This window comes from Ceratotherium simum, chromosome 11 (assembly GCF_057802395.1).
Source record: "Ceratotherium simum simum isolate JZ-2026a chromosome 11, ASM5780239v1, whole genome shotgun sequence".
Taxonomy (NCBI): domain Eukaryota; kingdom Metazoa; phylum Chordata; class Mammalia; order Perissodactyla; family Rhinocerotidae; genus Ceratotherium; species Ceratotherium simum.
Window position 1 is genome coordinate 16,067,227 of NC_141910.1, and position 26,661 is coordinate 16,093,887.

At 36.1% G+C, this 26,661-nt stretch overlaps 1 protein-coding gene and 1 non-coding gene across 14 annotated transcripts in view; both read left to right on the forward strand.

Moving 5' to 3' along the window:
• Positions 1 to 3,555: 3,555 nt before the first annotated feature.
• On the forward strand, positions 3,556 to 3,626 carry TRNAG-CCC (transfer RNA glycine (anticodon CCC)). Its single transcript has one exon. It is a non-coding gene; the product is annotated as a tRNA-Gly (tRNA).
• A 296-nt stretch (positions 3,627 to 3,922) lies between these two features.
• TIA1 (TIA1 cytotoxic granule associated RNA binding protein) overlaps positions 3,923 to 26,661 on the forward strand; it is a 28,435-nt gene continuing 5,696 nt past the window's right edge. Inside the window, exons 1-9 of one of the 13 annotated variants that reach the window (XR_015553623.1) lie at positions 3,923 to 4,190; positions 10,885 to 10,981; positions 14,510 to 14,608; positions 15,132 to 15,186; positions 15,359 to 15,391; positions 15,994 to 16,112; positions 16,625 to 16,712; positions 19,000 to 19,065; positions 19,776 to 19,851. Coding sequence is in view for 11 of the 13 variants with exons in the window: in XM_014791442.2 (XP_014646928.1) it covers positions 4,165 to 4,190; positions 10,885 to 10,981; positions 14,510 to 14,608; positions 15,132 to 15,186; positions 15,359 to 15,391; positions 16,625 to 16,712; positions 19,776 to 19,851; positions 25,760 to 25,868; positions 26,244 to 26,339 (679 nt within the window). In the remaining 2 variants the exon portion in view is untranslated. Of the gene's footprint in view, positions 4,191 to 5,645; positions 5,751 to 10,884; positions 10,982 to 14,509; positions 14,609 to 15,131; positions 15,187 to 15,358; positions 15,392 to 15,993; positions 16,113 to 16,624; positions 16,713 to 18,822; positions 18,927 to 18,999; positions 19,066 to 19,775; positions 19,852 to 25,759; positions 26,003 to 26,243; positions 26,340 to 26,661 lie in introns of those variants that run through there. The other 12 variants (XR_015553621.1, XM_014791442.2, XM_004435577.3 and 9 more) reach the window with 12 other exon arrangements.

The window sequence follows — 26,661 nt, forward strand, 5'->3', positions numbered from 1 at the left end:
GAGGATATTATGCTAAGTGAAATAAGTCAGACAGAGAAAGACAAATACCATCTGGTTTCACTTATATGTGGAATCTAAAAAAACAAAACAAACAAACAAACAAAACAAAACTCAGAAAAACAGAGAAAAGATGGGTGGTTGTTGGGGGGTGGGTAGGGGAAGGTGAAGTGGGTGAAGGGGATGAAGAGGTACAAACTTCCAGTTATAAAATAAATGTCATGAGGATGTAATGTACAGCATGATGACTATAGTCAATAATAATGTATTGTATATTTCAAAGTTGCTAGGACAATAGATCTTGAAAGTTCTCACAAGAAAAAAAATTTTGTAAATTTATATAGTGATATGTGGTAACTAGACTCATTGTGGTGATTATTTTGCAGTGTATACAAATATCGAATCATTATGTTGTACACTTGAAACTAATATAATGTTTTATGTCAATTACACTTCAATTTAAAAAAAAAGAAAATTGCAAAGTACTAGCCATGGCATAAGCAGATGTTTTTAAATAACAAAAAAACCCAAGTACTTATATACACGTGTATTGGCATGCATAAAAAGTAAGATGTGGAAGCTTACAGACTGATCTATTAATATTAGTTACCTCAAGAGGGAAAGAATGAGGGAATTATTAATCTTTTCCTTATTTATTTATATTGTTTTACTTGTGACAGTGAGCATGTATTACTTTTGTATCTTTAAGTGTATAATATATAAACAAATAATGTAATATATAATATAATAAATAAAAATAATATAGTTTTAATAAAGTTCTTAAAGCTTAAAAAAACTTGTGCTATATCCATGCAATGGAATTTTTTGTGGCAAAAAAAAAAGAATGAAGTATTGATACATGCTACAACATGGATGAACCATAAAATCATAATACTAAGTGAAAAGAAGCCAATCACAAAGGACCATATACTGTATGATTCCATTTATATGAAATGTCCAGGATAGGCAAATCTATAGCAACAGAAGATTAGTAGGCGGGGGAGAGGGGTGGGATGGCGAATAGGGAGTGACTGCCAATTGGTAAATGTTTCCTTTTTAGGGTGATGAAAATGTTATAAAATTGATTATAATGATGATTGCACATTTCTGTGAATACACTAAAAACCACTGAACTGTACACTTTAAATGGGTGAATTGTTCAGCTAATCTTCGACAAAGGAGCCAAGAACATACAATGGAGAAAGGAAAGTCTCTTCAACAAATGGTATTGGGAAAACTGGATAGCCACATGCAAAACAATGAAAGTAGATCATTACCTTACACCATACACAAAAATTAACTCAAAATAGATTAAAGACTTGAATGTAAGACCTGAAACTATGAAACTTCTAGAAGAAAACTTAAGGAGTACGCTCTTCGACATCAGTCTTAGCAACATATTTTCAAGCACCATGTCTGACCAGGCAAGAGAAATAATAGAAAAAATAAACAAATGGGACTACATCAAACTAAAATCTTCTGCACAGCAAAGGAAACCATCAACAAAACGAAAAGACTACCTAACAATCGGGAGAAGATATTTGCAAACCATACATCTAATAAGGGGTTAATCTCCAAAATATATAAAGAACTCATGCATCTCAACAACAAAAAAACCAACAACCCAATTGAAAAATGGGCAAAAGACCTGAACAGACATTTCTCCAAAGAAGATATACAGATGGCCAACAGGCACATGAAAAGATGTTCAACATTATTAACTATCAGGGAAATGCAAATCAAAACTACAATGAGATATCACCTCATGCCCGTCCGAATGGCTATAATTAACAACACAGGAAATAAGTGTTGGAGAGGATGTGGAGAGAAGGGAACTCTCATACATTGTTGGTGGGAGTGCAAACTGGTGCAGCCACTAGGGAAAACAGTACTGAGATTCCTCAAAAAATTAAAGACAGAACTACCATACGACCCAGCTATTCCACCACTGGGTATTTATCCAAAGAACATGAAAACACCAATGCGTAAAGATACAGGCACCCCTGTGTTCATTGCAGCGTTATTCACAATAGCCAAGACTTGGAAGCAACCTAAGTGCCCATCAAGGGACGAATGGATAAAGAAGATGTGGTATATATACACAATGGAATACTACTCAGCTATAAAAAACAATGAAATCCAGCCATTTGTGACAACATGGGTGGGCATTGAGGATAATATGCAAAGTGAAATAAGTCAGAGGGAGAAGGTCAAATACCGTATGATCTCACTCATTAAGTAGTGGATAATAACAACAATATACACACACACAGAGACAGAGATTGGATTGGTGGTTACCAGAGGGGAAGCGGGGAGGGAGGAGGGCGAAAGGGATAATTAGGCACATGTGTGTGGTGATGGATTGTAATTAGTATTTGGGTGGTGAACGTGAGAACATGATGTAATCCATACAGAAATAGAAGTATAATGATGTACACCTGAAATTTATACAATGTTATAAACCAATGTTACTGAAATAAACAAAAAATTTAAGAAATTAAAAAAAATTAAAAATAAAAAATAAAACCCTTACTCAAACATAAAAACAAGTAAAACAAAAATGGGTGAATTGTATGTTATGTGAATTATATCTCAAAAAGCTGTTAAAAAATTCTATCCAGGGCCAGCCCTGTGGCTTAGTGGTTAAGTGCGTGCGCCCCGCTGCTGGCGGCCCGGGTTAGGATCCGGGTGCGCACTGACGCACCGCTTCTCCAGCCATGCTGAGGCCGCGTCCCAAATACAGCAACTAGAAGGCTCTGCAACTATGACATACAACCATCTACTGGGGCTTTGGGGGAAAAATAAATAAATAAATAAAAATTAAAAAAAAAATTTCTATCCACTATTAACATTTGTCTCATTCATCCTCAAAAGACTAATATTTGATATCTTTTAATAAAATCCAAAGAATGTGTTACAGATTCTAAAGACAATTCCAAAAACGGAAATCCAAAAGTATTATAGTCTAAAGGAACTACTTCAAAGAGGACATCAGATTTTTGAATGCGTATATTCTCCTATGTTTAAAAAAATTTACATAATTTATAAAATGCAATACAAAATGCATAATGAGTACACTGAACCACATTTCAGAGCCCTGATTTTTCTGCCCCACTGGAAGAGGACTGAAATTTACATATCTTCTGACTCATTTAGTTTTAGGATTCTTGTGACCTATTCGAATTAAATATTTCTTAAGTATTTTCCAATGTACATTGAATATACCAAGAAAATGCAAATAGAAAATTCAGCAAAGATCTGGAAATATTTTCCTGGCTCTCAATAATTTAACACCAACAAGACAAATTCTTCTTGAAACTTTTTTTTTTAAGTAAAAAAATTTAATTGAGATTTTTCTGTACAGAAAAAGTAAAAACATCCATTCAACTGTATTGGGATGAGAGAAGATAAATCGCTTCTTATATCAATGAAAAACAGCAGAGTATAGACTCTCAATAAACTTTTATTTGTACATGAATAAACAAATCATCATCGTAGGGGAACGAACGTCTGCTTGCACTCAGCCTTAAGATATTTCAGCGCGCTCTGCTACCGTCAGCGCCGCTGGTGTAGTGGTATCATGCAAGATTCCCATTCTTGCGACCCGGGTTCGATTCCCGGGCGGCGCACGCAGTTTTACTCTTGCCACCTTTAAAACAAAGTAATTTCAAGAGTTCTAAACATTTATAGTTTTTAATTTTCATACAGATTTCTATTTCCTTATAATTCACAGTTGAAACATTCGAATTCGTAACTGGAAGACAAAAATGTTTACGCAAGTCCTGAAACAGGTAACCCCCACGCCTGCGCAGTCTGAGACATCCCAAGCTTCGGGTGGAAGAGCGGCTGCGCAACAAGTGAACCTATGGGTTGAGGTGTAGCCTGGCGGCCGGGAGGTTGAAAGTGCAGGATTATTCTGCGCCTGCGCAGCCCGGGTCACTTCGCTGGCTGCTCCTGGGCTCCCGGCTCGCCGCCATCTTGTTTTGGGGCTTCATTGTTCCTGCTGGGCCGGGCAGTTTCGTGTAATTGCCGCCGAAAAAGGAGGCAGAGTAACCTCCCGTCAGCCGAGAAACCCCGCTATCCCGCAGCCATAGCCGTTCAAAAGATTTGGGAGGTAGTAAAGGGTAGGGAGCTGGACCCGGAGGCGCCGCCGCGACAGCAGCAGCCATGGAGGACGAGATGCCCAAGACTCTGTGAGTCTGGGGCAGCGCTGAGGGGGGCGGGATGGTGGTCGTCCCGGAGGGAGGCTTCGGCGCTGGGCCGCTCCCCAGCCTATTGTTCTCCGAGGATGCCGCGAGATCATGGTTCCCCTCCTTGGCGCACACTTGGATGCTTAGGGACGGAGAGCCGGGCAGTGAGAGGACGAGGCGGAGGGAGAGGGTTCGACCCTCTCCACCTCATTCACCTGAAGGACACCTCAGCGTGGCCTTTGGCCTCGCCACGGGCCCTCTGGGGTCTTAGGCCTGGACAAAAGACTTTTTCATTCAAACCTCGCCTTAGAACTGGGCGAACCTTCTTTTCTTGTCCCATGCTTTCCTTTTTTCCCGCCCCTCCTTGATTAATCTCTTGATCTGTACAGCCGCCTCCCTTTAATTTTACTTTGATTTCCTCGTGAAATTCTTCATTTTCTTCTCGTTGATAGGCAGTTTTCTCTTGAGGCTGCCTGTACTCATTTTCAGTGAGGTAAAACTTTATTCTTACAGTTGCCAACTGGGAAAAAGCCAGATGTTTTCCTCTAACCTCTCTGGTTTTCCTTCTATAGCACCCCCGACCCCGACCCCTTACCAAAAAGCCTAAAACCGGAGTCCCTAAGGATTTTGAAACTGCTTTTTAAAAATGGAAATCTCAGCCGGAGGTATATATCAATTGAGAGGAAGTGGATTTAATACATTTTTGTCATCGCTTGCTACTTTTGTGATTGACATGTTGCTGAACCAGCGGGCAGTGTTTAGGCAGCAACAGTTGATAAATATCAACATATTTAGTCACCTCTGAGAATTTTTAGAATTAGTGTCAAATGAATTCAGTTTGGGATATTTTCTTTGTCGTGTAGCTTCCCCCACAGCATTTTCCTTTGTTTTTCAAAGTATTTTCGGATGAGGTGCTCCTGCCTTTGTTGCTTTTCTCTGAAAAAAAGAAAAAGCCCGATGAATTTTTGACATAGGTTTTTGTTTTTATTCTTAGAATACTGGCAGTTTGAGAACTCTATGCGTAAAAAATACAATTTTAGGTTTCTCTTTGCAACTCTCTAGCTATTACAGTTGTTGTTATGAAGTACAATGTAATCAATTATTTTTTCCATCACCGAAAAAGTTTCCATCTTGTAATCTAAATGGGAAATATAGTCACACTTGTTTCCTTAATAGATTAGTAAACTTTTTCCTAGTTTATCTGATAATCTGTTAGTTACCTTAAGTATCTTTTTAATAGGATGCAGCAATTAGTGCATGACCTTTGTTTTTTGAAAGATTATATCTGTAGATGAATACTCCCTAAACAGCCTCATAGAGTTTATGGAAGCATTTTTTTCACCTTGCCTCTTAGCTAGAAGTATGATAGCCAGCAACATATTGGATTAAGCACTGCTCACCTTTTATAATGTCTTTAAATTTAAGATTCTTATATTATTTCGGAATTTTTAATTTCAGAAACTGCCAGAAATATCTGGGAACGTAACGTTTTTAGTACGTTGATTTGGGACTATCAAATAATGAAGACAACTTCAGCTTTCTCAGGCCAGTCTACAAAAGCAGGTAGTTAAATAGTACTAGCTTGGGGAGAGGGGACCAACCATTGCAGGAGAAATAATGAAGGAAGTTTTATTCAACAAATTCTTACCTAAAGCTTGTGATTCGCCAGGTTCTGTTTTAAGTGCTGCAAGTGCTTGTTTAATGCTCATCAGAACTCTGCGGTAAATGAGTACATGTTTAAGCTGAGGAAAAGTTAAGCTTAGACTTTAACTCAGTCAAGGTCATATACCTTTTTGTTCATCATCCTGCAACTCTACTGTCCTCAACTTTTAACTTACATTTAGGACTGCTTTTGCCTTGCATCCTTCATTAGAACACCCCATCCAAAAGTCTTTTCCCCAAAGTAGTTCATGCTCTAACACTTCCTCTTATCTCTTCACTTCTACCTCCCCAACCAAAACTCCCATGCTTCCAGTCAGACCAATCTTGATTAAATATGAGTAGGTACCAATCCTTAAGTTTTCCCAGCAATATTTTTACCTTTAATATGAAATGTTTGTTTTAGTGAACATGGAAGTCAGGGGCTTTTAGTATGTTCTTAGCACAGTGTCTGATCCATGGTAAGTGATCAATAAATTTGTTTTAAAAACTGGTACAATTCCAAGCAGTGAATCAAGATTTTACTCATTCTTGAGTGTAAAATATAGTCTGAATCTCAGTATCAATCTCAATATCACCTGTGTACTTAAATGGCTCAGAGGAAATGCCTTCATTTGCCACAAATGAGTGTTCAGCATCACCGTGTTAGGTTAGAGATTGCCAGTATTCAATTTCTCATCAGCAGTACTTTGGAAATGTTTGTAAGAATTGGTTTGGTTCTGGATATGTTTTGAAAATAGAGCAACAGCAATTACCAATGGATTGGATGTGGGATGTGAGAAGGGAGTCAGCAATAAGGTTTATTTACAAATGTGTAATATCGGTCATCTAAAATGTTAGTATGTTGCAAAGTATAAGTAAAAATGAGAAGACTCTTGAGAGCATGGATGTCTTAGGATGTCTTCTGGCATAATAGTAGATGCATTTTTTCAGACTGGTTTATGTTTATGGTCTGATGCCCAGGTGAAGGAGGTGCTAGCTAATAAAATAAGAGGGTTTCAGCTATCACGCAACAGACTATCCTTTGTGAAGAGTAGACAGTTATTAAATAATAGTAAGGTTATGATGCTGGTGTATAGTATATATATAAGCATTTGCTGTTCTACATAATTAAATAATTAGTAAAAGACAAACACCTTTTCCCCCTGAACTAGAGTCAGGCAAAATGGGATAATTTCCTAGCAAATTGCAAATGTTCAAAAGTAATTCTGAGAGTGTACAGTTATCACTTTAACAAATATTTATAGAGCACTTACAGTGCTCTAAAACACTATTTGAATTTAGTTATCAGCCTCATAAATATGTATTAAATTGATGTGAAATCCTATCCCTGGCAGAACTGTCAAGTTTTGACTAGTAGCATTGATGACTTTTCCATTGAATTTTCTCAGGTAGCTTTTTATTTTGAAAAATTAAAAACCTACAGAAAAATAAAAATAATACATTGAAGACTTGGGTACCTTTCATGTGACCTTACCAATTACTAATAGTTAGCCCAATTTGCCTTATTTATGTATATTACTTTTTTGCTGAACCATTTGAGAAAAGATCATGACACTTACAGCCTAAATACCATATATTTCTTAAAAACAAGGGCATTCGCTTACATAATCACAATACAATTTTCATATTAGGTAGACTACATTGGTACAATATTGTTAACTAATATACAGTTCATATTCATATTTATCCAGTTGCCCAAGGAAGACATTTTTAAGTTCATTGAAGTCTCTTTGCCCTAACAGTTAATTCTCTTCTGCTCCTGTCCAGTTCTACATAAGGGTGATACATGATCTCAGAGATGATATAATAACTTATCAACATGGGATACTTCAATCCATGCTGTTAAGAAGAAGTCCATGGAATAGCTAAAAACAGATAATTTAATGTGATTCCAAAAAACACAATTAAGTGTTTTGAAAAGTACAAGCTATTTAAATGTAAGAAAATTACATTTTTGTTTAGTAGTCCTGTAGACATCGTGAGAGGGAACCTTGGCTTGCAACTGCTCCAGTATCAATTTTTGTATCAGTCAGGATTTTCTTAAATACAAGCAGTAAAAAAAAAGCATAAAAGAAATATGTTAAAAAGATATTGGACACTCCCAGAATTTGCAGGAAGCTTATGGAACCTGACTTAGAAGATGTTCATTAAAGAGAGACAACTGACCATCCAGAAAGGATACTACTACCACATCCCCTGAGGACCAGACACCACAGCTTCCACTTGCACTGGACGTTGGGCTCTACTGCTGTTTACCAGCAAAATGGATTCTCTTCAATCTCTGCTTCCTTAAGCCCTATCTTTATCTTCTGTGTTAAGGACTGGTGTCTCTAATTGAACTAGCCTAGATCCATGCAGGGGAGACTACAAAACCATATCTAGCCTTTTCAGCTTCTGTAGAGGAGTCAGGCTCTGCCATAGGGTGAAGATTTCTCTAAAAATAGGAAGGAAAATGTTTGGCAGCCAAAAAGAAAAAAATAATCCACTACACACGTAACTTAAATCCTTACTGTTGATAGGAAATCCTTTGGCTTCGGAAACAGAATGGTATGTGACAAAGTATGGAACAACTGAAGAAACATTTATCTATAAAAATTAGAGTGAACTTTTTAAAGTATAGAACATTCTAAAAACTATAAGAAACTTGTTTATTTTTCCATTGAAAGTATTTTAAGTATAAAAATGGTCTGCAGATTTCAGATTTGGGCTTTCTGTCTCAAACTAGTATTTATTTAGCAAGTAGACTTGGAAAGTAACATCATTAAGTTGTTTCTAAAAATTTGAGGTAAGTATTAGTGAATAACTTATTGGTAAAAAGCAAAAGACTAATGGGTAATTTTTATTTGCACAAGGAAGAAAAGGAGATTTTTGTCATTTGATTTCTTTGGTATGAATATGTTATATATGTTACTTGTAGCTTACGGTATTGATGTCAAAGGTTAAGAGTAAGTTGTTTGTGTAACTTCCTCTGAAGACCATTTCTCCTAAACAGTTGTGTGTAGAGTTAATTGGTAGAGGCTCCTGGAGCTTATAGTATACAACAGGCCACGTTAAATAAACAAATGTAAAGGCATTACAAACCCTGGTGCTTTTTAAAGTAGCTTATTATTTTTTTAATTACCTATCTTCAAACTAGGTATATCACTCAGAAAATATTTCTCAAAATCTTAGACAATTTTGCAAAGAGTAAATGATAGAACTCAGGTTCCCTAAATACTATCTGCTTCAGCAGCCCGGGGTTCGTGGGTTCGGATTCTGGACATGGACCTACACACCATTCGTCAAGCCATGCTGTAGTAGCATCCCACATGCAAGATAGTGGGGGACTGGCTCAGATGTTAGCTCAGGGCCAATCTTCCTCAGCAAAAAGAGGAAGAGAGGCAACAGATGTTAGCTCAGGGCCAATCTTACAAAAAAAAAAAAAAGAAAAGCTTGACTAGATTCAATTTAGTTTTTTTGATTTGAATACTTCATAGGTGATATTGTATAATTCATATTGTACGCAATGTCTCATTGCCCATCTATAAAATGATTTAAAGTTTGATCACTGGGTCAAAGTGGTAAACAGCCAAAGTTCTTACTTTTTAAGGGGGGGTTTCCCTTTGCTATTTTTAAGTAATCTATGTGATAACTTTGAAACCCTGCAAATATCCATTTTCACACCCAACATTTCACCTAATGGTTTTGCATCCATTGATGCTTCTTGCCTGAATCAGTTATTTCAGTAGGGCTTACACATTACATTGTTATACTGGCTGTCTACATTTATTGACTACCATTTCTCTGTAAAGAAGAGCTTTTCCCTCATCAGCTAGAGCTATTAGATTATACTGTACTGGAGTTTCTACTCAAAAGGCAAGATAAATGCTTAATTCTTTCCCTTTAATTACTGATTTTCAGAAGAAGAACTTGGTGTAATAATAACCTCTAGTACTGGAAAAATTGCTGTTGTTTAGATGTTGCTGTTGCTTTTTTGAGTATCATTATTCCACCTGATGTTTTAATGTTCATTGTTCCCTGAGACTCACCACTTCTCCTTTTGCCATTTTAACGTATTCCGGTGTCTTTGTAGTAAGAACTCAGTATGTTTGTTGAATGGGTAAATGGAAGGAAGAAATTGAATCCGCACTTTCTGGCATGTATAGATGTTTAGTTTTCTGGGGAGAGAGTCCATACCTTTCATCATATTCTCTGAAGGATTCTTGGCAGAAGAATGAGAAACTATGGTTGTTGGGAGACTGCATTCTCTGATTTCAGAAGTGATTGCTTTTACCTCTAACGTGTCTAGAGGCAATCTCATTTCAAAATCCCATTTTGAAAGTTTATTTATAAACCTTTTAAATAAATGTCATCCCAGTTTGCAATACACTGTTTAGACTAGTTAAGTTTGTTACTCACCAAGTCATATTATCTGTTAAAGATCTCTCCTGGAATCTTTGTACTCCCTCTCCACTTCCACTGATCAGTAATATTCATTGAAAGGTTTCCCATCCCTTTGTGAGCATGTACAACACCTAAGTGATTTACCCATGATTTTTCAAAAATATGTTTATTGTGTAAACCAAAGTATACCTAAATTGGACTGTTAGGGGAATCATGTGAATTAAGAATTGAGGAAAATTTACTCATTGATATTGTAGAAGTAGAAATAATTGCAAAGCTTCTCAGGATTGATTGTATAAAATGTTCTGTATATCTAATGATTCTTTTGAGAGATTTTTAAGCGTATCTTCCTAAGGTAAACCTAGAAGCTTAGAAAGAAACAACAGATTTAATTTGCAAAACCTTGAATAAAACACACACGCACACAAGCTTCCCCTGTATTAGCAGTGTCTAATATATTTGCAAGTAACATCTTAAATCTGTTTTTAAAGAGATGTTGAAGATTTGCAAGCTTTTATAAGCTATTCCCAAACACTGTAGTTAAGGCAAAGATCTACCTATTCACAAAGTTTTATTTTTCAGTAAGCAACTTTAGAAACTGATGCAAAAGAAGCAAATTTAAGATGGTAAATTGTTTTTCTTTCTGTTTCAGATATGTCGGTAACCTTTCCAGAGATGTGACAGAAGCTCTAATTCTCCAGCTCTTTAGCCAGATTGGACCTTGTAAAAACTGCAAAATGATTATGGATGTAAGGGTATTTTACTTAGTTAACTTTCTTCTTTTTTTATAATTTTTATTTATTTATTTCCCCCAAAGCCCCAGTAGATAGTTGTATGTCATAGTTGCACATCCTTCTAGTTGCTGTATGTGGGACGCGGCCTCAGCATGGCTGGAGAAGTGGTGCGTCGGTGCGCGCCCGGGATCCGAACCCGGGCCGCCAGCAGCAGAGCGCGCGCACTTAACCGCTAAGCCACAGGGCCGGCCCTCTTCTTTTTTTAATGCATTATTTAAATCCGTTGCCTCTAGGAAGTCTTTTTTTTTTTTTTTTTTAAGATTTTATTTATTTATTTTTCCCCCAAAGCCCCAGTACATAGTTGTCTGTCATAGCTGCACATCCTTCTAGTTGCTGTATGTGGGACGCGGCCTCAGCATGGCTGGAGGAGTGGTGCCTCGGTGCGCACCCGGGATCCGAACCCGGGCCGCCGGCAGCAGAGCGCACGCACTTAACCGCTAAGCCACGGGGCCGGCCCTAGGAAGTCTTAAATTAGTTTATACAGTCTAAATTCATGGGGACTTTAGTGAATTTGTAATAATCAATTTTGGCCACTGAGTTTAATTTGTTTTACTAGGTAAAGGAAGAAGAAAATAGAACTAATCATTTCTAGAGCAGGTGAGAACTGTGTGTAGGCTCTTGTTTTAAGGTGCATTGAGGTATGAGAATTGTTTATTTTATTGTGGTGTCAGTTGATTGGCTAATCTAGAAATTCAGTTATTACAATTAGATTGGGAGATTGGGTCAAAAATAATAGACATTTGATCCTGTGCAAGTGTTTGTTTTTAAGGGTCACGATTCAGGTTTTTCTTGCATTGTGGCAATTCCCATCCATCAAACCTTTTTGTATAGAAAAAACATGGAATTCATTCATCTAATTGGTATTAATCTTGAATCATAACGTGTATAAAAAGACAAATCAAAAATTTTTTGATGGGAAAGACAATGCTAAAGAGAAATCTTTTTCTTTTTTTTTTTTCGGGTGAGGAAGATAGCCCTGAGCTAACATCTGTGCCAGTCTTCCTTTCTTTTGTATGTGGGTTGCCTCTACAGCATGGCTTGGCAGGTGTAGGTCCGTGCCTGGGATCCGAACCCATGAACCGGGCTACGGAGGTGTAGGGCGCTGAACTTAACCACTATGCCACCGGGCCAGCCCTTAAGGAGAAATCTTTTTATCTCGTGGTCTCTCCTTCCTGTAAAATTCTGGTTTTCTTTTCCCCAAGAAAGAAAATCATATATGTGTATCTGCTACTTTCTCTTCTATTGTATTCCAATATAACTCTTTTTTACTTGGTATTTTGAAAAGTAATTGTTTAGCCAATTGGCTTTGGTTTGTTGTCTTAGATTTTAAAATATTAAACCTTTCTCCTAATGAGACAGGGTCATCTACACATAATATAGATGGATTCAACAAATGTTTTTGTCATTTATACTCTTCTTAAGTGTTTTCTTATCACATTTAATATCTGTATGCCTTTGGGTAAAGAAGAAAAGATCTCTGTACCCATAGAGAAACATAAGAGAGAGAGACAGGAAATGATGGAGAATTTAAAACCAATCTTTCCTTGATCTGAGTCTCCTTCCTTATGCCAGTAATAGCATTTATGGAATACTTGGTACCTATTAGTTATTTTAATGCTGATGCATTATCACAAATGCTCGATAGAAACATTATAAAGCAGATGTTATTCCCATTTAATATATGCAGAAATGAGGCAGAGCAAGGATGTAAAGCCAGATTGATCTGAATATAAACCTTCTCCATTGGTTTGTACGCTGCTATTCTCCTCTCCCTGTCTGGGTCATTCTAGATATTTGCCTGGTAAAGACCACTAGGCAAAATGTTAACGACTGCCTGACCTATAGCCTTTGCCACTTTGTATAAAGTTTGGATTTTGATCACTCAAAGGCTTAGATTAATGCCTTTGAGTATTATTATTATTATTATTAGTCTAAATTCTAGTTTAATCACTGTTGGCCTGATGTTCATGTTTATGAATTTTATGCTCCCTGAAGTATAATGGCTGATAATGTGTATGTTTAGATTCTTTTTATCTAAAAAGTACAGTTTTTTCAGGGTACAAATTAAGTAAAATGAACGTTCTTTTTCATTTGATTGCTCTACTCTTAAGTGTAAGCTACTTTTTCTGACTACATTCTGATGCCTGTCAACATTGATCTGTGTAGTAGAATTCCCATTAAGTGTGGTGTTAGTTTGAATTATACAATATTTAAAACATTTTTTTATTCCCTAATGTTTTTAAAATAAACTAATGGATAGTCTCAATATCATCAATTTTGTAGCTGCCTCCTTGCTCTAAAATTCTTAAAAATCATTGCCAGTGACTTTTTTAAACTATTAATTGTGCTTGAAACAAAATGGTATATTTCTTTCTTCTAGTCCTTTGAATTAGTTTCTTACTTTAACAATTCTGCTTAGAAGATGATGGAAAAAATTTAAAAATGGGCTATAAAGTCATTTGGTATTTTGCACTGATAGGTGTAAAATATTAGATGTTTTTTCTGCTTCTTTAATTTATAGTGAAACATCCAGGCTTCACTTATCATCATACCTCACTTACCTTGGAACACCAGCAGAAAAGAGGAGAGAATTTTTGAGACTCCTAAGTAGAGCAGAAATTGATGTCAGAAAGTCCACATTCTAAAACCTGTTCTAAAACTTTACTTACCAAAGAACCTCTTCAGTTTTCTGTTTTTTGTTTTTTTGTGAGGAAGATCAGCCCTGAGCTAACATCTGATGGCAGTCCTCCTCTTTTTTTTGCTGAGGAAAATCGGCCCTGGGCTAACATCCGTGCCCATCTTTCTCTACTTTATATGGGACACGGCCACAGCATGGCTTGACAAGCGGTGCATCAGTGCGTGCCGGGATCTGAACCTGCGAACCCCGGGCCGCCGAAGCCGAGCGCATGCACTTAACTGCTGTGCCACCAGGCCGGCCCCACCTCTTCAGTTTTCAAAACCTATTTACTTATATTTCAGAAACAGGTTTAAGAAGGTTGGCTGACATTTTCTGTTACTCAGCAGGTTAGAAGCAGCAAGGATATATGTACATTTATAGCAATAGAAAGTAACATGTAACAGGGAAGGGACAGAAAAATCATTAAAAGCCAACATCAAGACTTGAGACATTTGAGTCTAGTCAAACTTAACCTCTGTAGCTTAAAGAAATGATTATATTATATGATGATGGGGAGACTTTATATATATATATAGCTATATATTTCATCCATCCATAATTAGGACACTTAATCATTAATAAAAGATTAAGTTATGTATAGTAGTATAGTATGACTTGTTGAAGAAGATAGCTTTCTATAAAAATAGTTCATTTTTAAGTGTTTACTTCCTTATCTAAAGATTTGCTTGTGGAATGGACCTTTCATTCTTCATGGCCTGATAACTGAGATGTATAAAACTTTACGTAATTTTCAGATAATAAGAGTATAAAACTTAAAGTTGGCTTTTATCTTTCTTCTTCAACAGACAGCTGGAAATGATCCATATTGTTTTGTGGAGTTTTATGAGCATCGTCATGCAGCTGCAGCACTAGCTGCTATGAATGGGCGGAAGATAATGGGTAAGGTAAGCTATCATAATTAAAGGTGACTTGCACTGGAAAATTTTGAGTTGTGTATAGTTTTATTTCCTTTTTAGAAGCGTTGTATTCACTTTACAGCAAAATTTCACGTTTAATATTAAAAAGATGAGATAAAGCTTTTGGAGGTCGTGTTTATGTTAGTATTCTTCATGGTGCCTTGCACGTGGTAAATACTAAAATATTTGTTGAATTACTCAAGCTTTGATGAAACATCTAGGAAGACTGGATACTAATGGGAAAGAATAAAAGGAAAAAAATTTATTGGTACTTTAGGTAAGAAAGGTTAGTTGAGTGTTAACAGAGAAGTATGTTAAATTAGCATTTGTCAACATTATTTGCATAAGTGTAGGTTAAAAGATAACTATTGAAACTTTGACCAGAACTGGTATCCCCTTGAATGTTTCATCTCAAACATATACCTTCCTATGTGTTTGTAGATGCAAATCTTATAATATCTTATTTTGAGCTTTTTTATTATGGAGTATAAATGTAGAAAAATTTTTTTAGGAAGTCAAAGTGAATTGGGCAACGACCCCCAGCAGTCAAAAGAAAGATACAAGCAGTAAGTATATTTTATACTCTTTGAACTTTTGTTTTTATTGTACACAGTAGTTTTATTGTAAAGCATATAAACATCATACATGTTTGCAGTAATGTTTTGATCGTTATCCTAAGATATGATTGAATGTGTTTGTGTTAATAAATTTAAGAACAAATCTAATCTTTGTCATCAGGTAGTACCGTTGTCAGCACACAGCGTTCACAAGGTAATTGTATCTTCTTAAACATAAAATGAAATCTCTTGAAAGGGTATTCACTAACCACCTGAAGTTTTTTTGTTTGATATTGGGGGGGAGGAGGGTGGGAGGAGGTTGTATTTCTATTTGTGTCTCTGGCAATATTTTTCCCCCTTCTTCCCAGTGTTGACCAAGTGTGGCTTGTCCACTGCTTTGGTGCTATTTCAAGCTCTCTGACCCACTTGGTAGCAGCTGATGCCTTAGAAATACTTTCACCACCTAAAGGGCAAGATACCCTACTTCCTTGAGGTCACAATCTGTGCTTCATACCCAGATCTTCCGATTGCTTGAGTTGCTCCTGAAACTGTGTTTCCCAAATGGCAACCCAATATGTTGCTTATGGCCTGCCAAGTGGGGGTAACTTTTCTTTCCAAATATACTTTGTCAAAGTTGATATATATGTCCATTTTAAAGTGTTGATACAACTATTTTGTACTTTTAAAGTGTTTCTTTTTTTGAGCATTGTCTTTTTTGAAAAACTTCACATATGAGATCGTTGTTTCTCTCCAATGCTTTTTTAATGGCTCTGATATAAAGTGAAGGGATTACTGTTTTCATTCTGTTGCCTTCAGTCTTAGTTCACTTGCACATGGATTCACATAAACTGAATGGTGTAATGTCTGGGCAACCAAAACTGTTGGCTTTTGAGAAAACTATCAAATACTTTAACATCAAACTGTTGCAATGCAAGGTATTTCTTTGATTGTTCTTCACAAAATATGGTTAAACCAAATATATCATGTAGCTAGCTTCAGTAAATTGTCTTAACTGAGGCAAATCTAGTCTACATAACTCACAATACCACTATTTTATTTTAATGTGTAAAGCTTTAATATAGTGGTAAACGGGATAAATGTAAATAATTACTATTAGAATGGTGATTAAGTCATTAATTTTTTTTGCAAAACTTATTATATATTATTAGTTTATTTTCTTAGAACAGTATAATAATTGGCTGTAAGTAGAAATATAACTGTCAGTTTCCAGTTAGACATATCACAGTCTTTAGGAGAATCTTACTTGTATTGTCACCTTGATTCACTATGTTTAAAATTGATAGGATTTGTGTAGATATAGGATAGTGTTTTACTTATACTTTAATCTATAAATTATTTTAAGAATACTTTACTGAATAGATTTTAGTATTTTTTAAATTCTAAAATTTTGTTTTTCTTTTCACCTCCCCTTCCTTCCCCTTATAAGATCATTTCCATGTCTTTGTTGGTGATCTCAGTCCCGAAATTACAACTGAAGATATAAAAGCTGCTTTTGCACCATTTGGAAGAATATCGTAAGTAACAGAAGATAAATTTAAAGTGCTTTTAATTAGAAACAATCTTATGTAACAGTAATTTGAAAATCTATTGTGAATTTTGGACATTAATTTTAACACTTGAATATAATGTATTACATTGTTGGGAGACTACTCAAGCAGTTAACAGCCAAAGATTGTTTTCCCATTGATAAGTAAATCTTTGGTCTTCAATTATCTTAAAATTCTTTTTCAGTTCGCATTAGCTTTTAAGAGACAAATTTGCTATATTGTACATATTGCTTTTTGTACAAGTGTCTTGTTAGCTTGGTGATAATCTTTAGTAAACTTGTGCTGTGACTAAGGAATTTAGACCCTTTGGGCACTTCTATGATACCATGCATTTTGTGTTAATATATTTTAACAAAAAGAAACTTTAACAGCACTGTCTTGCTTTCATTTGTTATTAATCGTGCAGTTTAGGCCCTTTGTAAATAGCTCACTCAAGGTCGTATTCATCATAAAAGAACTTTCATATTTTTAAAAGCATGCCATAATAAAGAATAGTAAGTTCATTATAGTACTTTCTTGGAAGTAGTTGGTGAATTTGGAAAACAGAAATTTTTTAGGGTTTCTGGTTGTTTTATTATTGTTCCAGCTAGAAGAGTAGTAAAAAGGAAACACTAGCTTTGGTTTGGTTTGGTGTACAGAACAACAACAGAGATGAGAAGGTGAGGAGACTGGAAAGTAAATGCCAATAGTATTGGTGATGAATTTTGGGAGTTTTCATTTGAAGAGTTTTAGTTCATTGGTAGGAGGATAAAAATGTGTAGTGACCAAGGAATGGTCATAAATAAGGGGCCAATTTTAAAGGCAGTCACAAGATAAGGGTTTATAAATGAACTCTTCTGTTAGGTGGCATTTTTCTTTGTGTGAACTGATTAGGAAAAATAAGTAAGTTCTAATTTCTTGATTGTTCCTTTTAATCTGCCTTAGGATTTGATGATGGTTAGCTTGCTTTCAAATATCTAGACCTGGAGGTCTTAGCCTTTGGCCTCTCAAAGGTTTTTGTATTTGTTTTCATTTTGGTGTGGAGTATCTTTGTAAGTTTTATCTTATTTTCAGAGTAGTCACAGGATCATAAAAGGATTAAGGAAAGATTAAAGAACCCTGATCTAGATCTTTGCTGCTTCTTCCTTAGAGAATCTTTTCAGAAATAAGTAAGAATTAAGTATATCTTAAGGCTAACATTTCCTGAAACTTAACTTTAAGAAGAAAAAAAAATTCTAAAATTTTACCAGATTAAACAGCTGTTTTGTTAAATGCTTTGATTTTGATCCAAGTAGCTTTTCTGAAAACCTGAGAATTTTAGTTTGGGATTAGATAAAAGTTGTTTAACAATTGGTGAGTTTAAGTTAAATGACATTCAAATTTTAGTAATTTCATGACTTTTTAATCATGGATCAATAATTTCTTATTAAATATGTTGTTATAATTATAATCTGTAGATTTTCTTATGGTTAACCATGATTATTGATGTATATATTATTTTTTCTTGGTAAGGCCTTTCTTGAAGTTTTACAATTTTCAGTTGACGTAATGTATAATGTCTAAGCTTTAGGCTACTCAAGGAGTTTGTGTTCCTAAATTTACAAGAACCATTTTCATTTGGTAGCATCATTTCCTGATTTTTTTGTTAAAGGAGATAAGTTGATAACTATATATTAAAAGGTTATGATAGTCAGATATTCTCTGTAGAGATCCTGTGACAGTGCTTGATTTATAGAAGGTATGCAGTCAATGGTGTCCTATTAAAATATTTAATATAAAAAAAATAGTACTTTCTTTCCCTACTCTATACAGTTTAAAGTCTTCCTGTTCCTTGAGTTCAGGGTAGTCGAACAAATTTTGGTATAGAAGAGAATCATCTACCAAATTAAATGCATGTGTACCATACAGATAATTTAATAAGTATTTTTACATATTGAGAAGTGACTTACATTCATTTTCCCTTTTTACCACCACTTCTTTGTCATTTTGACCCTAAACACTTAATAAATCACTCTTAAATTGATCAAAATATGCTTATGTATTCTTTAATATAAAATTATATTGCATGGCTTTCTGACTTGGGTTTTTGTTGTAAAAGTGCCTGTTTTGTTCATGTGTCCTGAGAGAACAAGCATTGTGACATACCTGGCTAACTTAAAAGCAGATTGCCTGTGAAGCACAATTTGAGTCCAATTTTTTGAGGTATGGAGTTTTAGCTATCATGGCTGGGTTTTTTTACTCAATCTCAAATAATAGGGCTCTGGTTATTTTGCAGAGTATCTCTGAAGAATGGACAGAATTGCCCTGGCTAACTACAAGCTACGGTTCACAGTGGATAAATGTTGGCGTGCTTTTTTACTTTCTGACTTTTTAAAATTTTGCTTTTATATCTCGTAGTTTCCAATCAATCTTATGTGATTGCTATTTTAAAATTCAGTATAAAATCTTTTCTTATATAGTTTAAAACTAAAGTGTGTGTCTAGTATTTTTCTTCAATGATTTAGCATTTCTGAAAATGTCAAGTTCTCAAAATTTACCCATAGTCCAAACGGGGGGTATGAATTGATCTGAGAAAATGAAATAATTTAATTAATTCAGGGAATATGCAACTTTCTCATTCTTTTAGTTTTCAGTTTTCTATTTATTTTTTAACAATTAGGTAGTTTATGGTGTGAAATAGCAAATTATAAATTGCATGGTTAAAGAAAGCCATTCATCTGATGTGCCTGGGAACCCTATAAGAGGTTAACTAATTCATCTGAATAGCTGCTTTCACCATGCTTAATATTTAAAAGTTTAAAAACCTTTTGAAGTGGGAGGCAATTTCTGTACAATGTATACGTATATATTTAAGAAGTTACTGATTTGCATGTTTATAAAATTAAGCCTTATTTGCTAATACATGATACATTTTATAGAATAAAAGGTGAATTTGCATTAAAGGTTCATTTTAATGAAGATGAAACATGAAAATGAGTTGTGTATGAAATTCTCTCTTGATATCCAGAGGAGAGTTTGCAAACCTAAACTTCTGACTGTTTCTAATTTCAGAGATGCCCGAGTGGTAAAAGATATGGCAACAGGAAAGTCTAAGGGATATGGCTTTGTCTCCTTTTTCAACAAATGGGTGAGCTCAATAAAAAGTGCATGTGCAGTGCTCTAAGAGTAAGGAATAAAAATACTCATTTTGTTTTAATTATTAATCTTTTCTTTCATCTGCCATTTGTTCATTTCACTGGTAATTAACACCCTCACTAAAAGATATCTTCTTTCTCCTGTTGGGTCATTTATTCAATATGTATTTATCATCTGATGCATGCAAAATACTGATAAAATGTTTTCAGAAAATAGAAAGTAGAAGTGTTTAAATTTCAGCCAAAGGTAGATATTGAAAATCTCAATTATGTATTTAATTCATTATCTCCCTGTTTTATATTCCCATGATAATTTAAAAATAGCTAATGAAATGCTCCAATGTGTGGGGTTTTTTAAAATTGTATATTAACATATTTGAAAATGTCTCATCATTTCTTTCAACAATCATTTACTGAACACCAATTTGCATGGACTTGAAATTTCTGGTTTTTGTGGAGAAAAGGAAGGATAGTGCAGTTTATCAAATGAGAGGTTATAGTAAGGAAAAGGCTTATATTTAGTGTGACAGCTGGATAAAATCTTTGGCATGTCTTCCACACTGTGCCGTTGTTTAAATAAAAAAAGAATGAGGAAGCCCTGTACGTACTGATGATGGAAAGATTTTCATGGTATATTGTTAGGTGAAAAAGCTCATTTGTGTAAAAAGGAAGGGAGCATATATTTATGTGACGTGTGTGTGTGTGTGTGTTTCTTTTCCTCTATAGGAAACAAGAAACTTGTTGCAGGGTTTCCTGTTAGGGGTAGGTAATGAGTTAGGCAGACGGGGGCAGGAGGGGAAGCTTCTCACTATATTGTGCTGTTTGAAGTTTGAACCTTGTAAATATATTACAAATTCAAATAAATAAATTTTTTAGTGTGATAACTCAATGTTCAAAACAGTTAAATGCAGTTAAAGAGATACACACTTCCTAAAACATAGGGTCCAATGGTGGGAGAATTTATGTACACTAACCTTGGAAAATACAGTAAGGTTTCATTAACCTTAGATTTTATTGTATTGCCTCTGTGTTGTGACTTTGCCTATGATAAGTACAGAAACACTATACTTGTCTGTGTAAGAGTGTCTTAGAATGAGGCGTTAAAAGTTTTTGGTAGTATGAAATGTATTTTAGAAAGGCTTTGCTTTACTAAATGGAGTATTTGAAACAGATATTATATCATTTCTTGATGACTTCAGGTCAAATTTCTGAGCATCAGTTATTATGCCAGTTTCTTCTGGGTTTTTTAAAGATATATTTGTTTGCAGTTATGCCAAATAGTGTTGAACTGTGTTTTTTCTAGTTCCTGTGTCTGCTCACAGTGGAACTAATGTCTGGGTATTCTTCACTATGAGCTCTTACTATCCAGATATTTGCTATAACAGCTTCCAACCATTTTGCCCAAAATTTACTTTCCAAATCAAAAATCTACCCTAAAAATGTTTACGTGGCTTGCAACTTCAGGCAAGAGAACTAGAATGTACTGCAACTGTATCTTAGCTGTTTGCACAGTAACATCATATCTTGTGATCAGATTGTTTAAATGTGTTAAGCAGTGTAGCTATCATCTTCCTCTCATCAAGTGAAAATGTCTTCTAAGAAAATAGAAAAACCTGTGAAGAAAGCGAGTAAGTCTAAGAGCTCGGGAAAAATCCATGTATTAGAAGAAAAGTTGGAAATGATAAAACATGAGAGGTGAAAAGATAAAACTTCTGTCATGTATGTGTCCCACTTTGTAAGATTTTTTTTTTCTGTGAGATGAGAAAATAAAAACTATGAAAGTGGAGTTGGTTCTGAAAGCTTTACTGTTAATCACTGCATAATATTTAGCAAAAGTAGAAAAATACTTCATATAATGGGTCGATAGCCACAATTAGTGTGAATTCCTTAGAGGATTCATATATAGGATATCAGTGTTTTGTGCTATTTGGGGAAATAGGTTGGGGGCTTTGGGTGGGCCAGGAACTCATTTTTTCCATTTCAGTTTATGGAATATAGGCCCCTGCTATATAAAAATCACTATTTAATGCATATTTAGTATGAAATAGAGTCATATAGCAAAAGATGTCTGTGTGTGGCCTCTGAAGTCAGCCAGATGGATTTGAATCCTGATGGCCATCGGATAGGTATAACTGAGAAAGTGATTTCATTTACTCTTCTCCAGTTTACATTTCAGCTTCTATAAAATTTGTGATATGTGATTGACGGGCACTGTCTGGTGTTACCAAGTGCCACGGCCTTGACTGCAATTACCCCCAACTCCGTTGCCTCTTTTCCTATGTTGTGTGTGCTAGGCAAACCCCAATACTGGTTGAACATAGCTTTTCTGCCTGCTAAAGTAACTGAATGTTGCTGGAGAAAAACTGAGTCAACTGGTTTTGCTTCTAATTTAATGGTCACACAGTTAGATGAGTACGTGATATTATCTTTGCAAACCTGTGTTTCTCTAGTAAGTTTGATTTCCCATTCTTTGATAACTATTCCAGGCCCCCTCCTATCTCCTCAGATACTTCTCACTCTTTGTCATCACTCCGAGCTGACAACCTTATGCTTCACTGAGAAAATAGAAACTATCAAACGGGAATTCCCTCAGCTTTCAACCACCAAACCTATATAAAATTCATCCGTCTTCCCCCTTTTCCTCCTATTACAGTGGGGGAAAGGTCCTTCCTGAAAAAGGTCAAATCACTTATGAGTGGGATCCCACCTCTTTTGCCTTCTCAAGGACTTTGATCCTGTGCTTATTTTTTTTCTACAGCAGCTTTATTGAGATATAATTCACATACTACAAAATCCACTCAAGTGTACAGTTCAATGGTTTTTATTTTTTATTTATTTATTTTTGTGTGTGTGTGAGGCAGATCATCCCTGAGCTAACATCTGCCAATCCTCCTCTTTTTGCTGAGGAAGACTGACCCTGGGCTAACATCCATGCCCATCTTCCTCCAGTATATATGGGACACTGCCTCAGCATGGCCGGACAAGCAGTGCGGCGGTGTGCGCCCGGGATCTGAACAACGGGCCGGCCCCTTAGTGGTTTTTAGAATATTCACATAGTTATGCAACTATCACCACAATTTGAGAATATTTCATCACCCCAAAAAGAAACTACGTTCTCATTAGCAGTCACTATCCTTTTCCTTCTATACCCTCTCCCCCTAGCCCTGAGCAACTATTAATATACTTTCTGTCTATATAGATTTACCTGTTGAGAACATTTTTTATAAATGGAATTGTTGTGCTCATTCTTGTTATCCTTTGTTATCAGTCTTTCCTTCTTCACTGGATCATTCCCATCAACCAAAAAACATGTTCTAGTATCTCTTAACTAAAACGACACTTGACCCCATATCCCTTGACCTATATCTCCATTTCTCTGCTATAGTTCAGAATCAAACTTCTCAGAAGAGTTGTTTGCATATGCTTCCACTTCTTCATCTCCCATTCACAACCCCCCCCACACACACACACACAACACATCCTATAAAAAGTTTTTTTCCCTCTTTTGTGAGCAAGTAGTTGTATTTCTTTCTCAGGGCTGCTATATCAAAGTACTATAAGCTGAATGACTTAAAACAACAAAAATTGACTCTTTCAAAGTTCTGGAGGATAGAAGTCCAAAACAAGGTGTGATCGTGGCCATGCTCCCTCTGAAGGCTCTATGGAAGAATCCTTCCTTCTCTCTTCTTAGCTTCTGATGGTCGCCAGCAATCCTTGGCATCCTTGGGTTGTAGCTGCATCACTCCAGTCTCTGCCTTGTCTTCAGATGGCCCTCTTCCCTCTGGGTGTCCACATCGGCTTCTCGCCTTCTTAGGACATAGGTTATAATAGATTTAGAGCCCATCCTAATCCAGTATGGCCTCATCTTAACTAATACATCTGCAGGGACCCTATTTCCAAATAAGGTAACATTCACAGTTTGGGGGAGGGTGGGTAGTTACGACTTCATATCAATTTAAGGACACAATTCAATCCACAACAGTAGTTAAACATCTCATGGAGGGCTGGCCCGGTGGCTTAGCGGTTAAGTGCGTGCGCTCTGCTGCTGGCAGCCCGGGTTCGGATCCCGGGCGTGCACCGACGCACCGCTTCTCCGGCCATGCTGAGGCCGCGTCCCACGTACAGCAACTAGAAGGATGTGCAACTATGACATACAACTATCTACTGGGGCTTTGGGGGAAAAAATAAATAAATAAAATTATTTAAAAAAAAAAATCTCATGGAGCTCAAACTGGTTAGTGTGGTAAACAGTGTTTGTTTCTTTTTAAGAATATGCATTTCCTTTTTATATGTGTCTTAGGAGTGGCTTTTAGCCTTGAATTGGCCTGTTCTTTTGTGCTAGGTTAAGCCCACAGTTGACATATGCAAACCAGGCTGCACCTCATTTACATTTCAGTCCACTCCAAGCTGGCTTCTATTCTCACTTTCTACCAACACTACTCTTTTCCAAGTTTACCTCTTGATTTCTGCTTCCTTGGCTCCGTGACAGTGTACTTTTGTGGGTTTCTTCTTTCATCACTAGCTGCTACTCCTTAGTCACCTTAGCTAGCAATTTTTCCTTTACCCAGTTTTCAGATTTTGCTGTTTTTCAGGGCTCTGTCCCAGGATGCTTTCTTTTGTCTCTCTAGTCTTCATGACTCTGAATTTTATATCTCCAGTTCTGTTTGCTTCTCTGTGCTCCACACTTATTAACAATGGTCTTCATTTAGATGTTTTACAGACACCTCAAACTTCAAGTGTCTTAAATGGAGCTCTTTGTTTCTTCCTCAAACCTGTTCCCCTCCTCCCTCCCCGGCTTCTCATTTCAGTAAATGCTAGCACTGTCCTCCCTACTGCTCAAGCAGGAACCTAGGAGTTATCTTTGATTCCTCCCCTTGTACTTACTGTGCACACAAACTCCCTATGCCCATTCTGTTGACTCTTCCTTTAAATTACTGCTACTGCAATAGTCTGACCACCAACGTGTTTTTAAGTCAGGATATTGGATTAGTCTCATAAAGTGTCTTTTTCCTTTTACTACCCATCTCCCTAAACTATTCTCCTCCTAGCACTAAGAATGGCCTTCTTAAAACATAAATTGGATCATGACAGTCTCTTACTTAAAATCTTTCAGTTTTTTTCCTCTGGCACCCTTCCTTTTTGCTCACTAGATTCCACTGAAACTAGTTGTCTTTCACAGGCTTCAGAGGCAAATCAAACTCTTTCCTGCCTTCACACACTTTGCAATGCTTTTTCCTCTACTAGGGCTTTCTTCTCCAGTGTTTTGACTTGGCTAGTTCATATTCCTCCCAATTTCAGCTAAAATGACATTTCAGAGAGACCTTCCCTAATGAGGCTGTCTAAAGTAGATCCCCATGTGCATATTCTCCATCTCAGTCTTTTGCTTCTGTCATGGCAGTTACCAAGATTTGTACTTAGTTTGTCCCCCTAAAAGAATGTAAGCTCCATGACAGCAGAGACCTTGTCTGCTTCATTCATCATCATATCCCTGGTACTTAACGTGCTGCCTAGCACATGATAGCTGTTCAATGTTTACTTGTTGGATGAATGAGAAACCAAATACTATCATTAACAAGCTTGTTGGATTGTATAAAGTGAGATTTTCATCCATAATAGTCTGAGTTGTTGCATGAACTTTATAATAGCCACCTCCTAAGGGCTTTTGGGCTCTGGACTTTTTCAGGTGATTAACATTCCCAAAGTCTGCTATCCAAATAAAAGAAAGGTAATTTAAAAGCACTATTGCATTTTAGTAAAACTATCATATATTGTGTATTTCATAAAGCATTTTCATTCAAAAAATATTTGTGAAATGCAGCCATGAGTTTTCTCTACTGCTAACAGTTGTTTAATATCAACTAATAGTGGCTTCTTTGTCGTTTCTAATGTTATGCGGAACAGGATGCTGAAAACGCCATTCAACAGATGGGTGGCCAGTGGCTTGGTGGAAGACAAATCAGAACTAACTGGGCAACCCGAAAGCCTCCAGCTCCAAAGAGTACATATGAGTGTAGGTGTATTGGAGAAGAAAAGGAAATGTGGAATTTTGGAGGAAAATACACTAGATTTTAAATGTTAGACCTGTTCCCCGGAGACTTGTTGCAGAAATAGATGAGAAGCAAATCAAGACTACTATTCAAAAATGTACTTAGTTTTCATTTTTGTAATTATAAATAATAACTGATATCTCTAATGTCAAGTCTCCTATTAAATAGAAAATACTGGGTAATTTTTTAGACAATCTTGGGGGAGGTTTAATTCTCAAATGTAATATGTATTATATAACAAGGTAAATATTACCATTGCAGTAGTGTAGTTAATGCTGCTTTTGTCTTTCTGAACATTTTATGTAACGAATTAAAAATATAAAACTTTGCCTCCCCAGCAAACACCAAACAGCTATCATATGATGAGGTCGTAAATCAGTCTAGTCCAAGCAACTGTACTGTGTACTGTGGAGGTGTCACTTCTGGGCTAACAGGTATGGGAGCTTTACCTGTGTGGCATCTTGAGATTCGTTTTTAAATTGAAAAGCTTAGGGCCGGCCCTGTGGCTTGGTGGTTAAGTGCGCGCGCTGCGATGCTGGTGGCCCGGGTTCGGATCCCGGGTGCGCATCGAGGCACCACTTCTCCGTTCATCCTGGGGCCGAGTCCCACATACAGCAACTAGAAGGATGTGCAGCTATGACGTACAACTACCCACTGGGGCTTTGGGGGGAAAAAATAAAATAAATAAAATCTTTAAAAAAAAAAAAAAAAAAGAAAAGCTTAATATTTGTAGGATTTTAATATAATGTAGTGTGG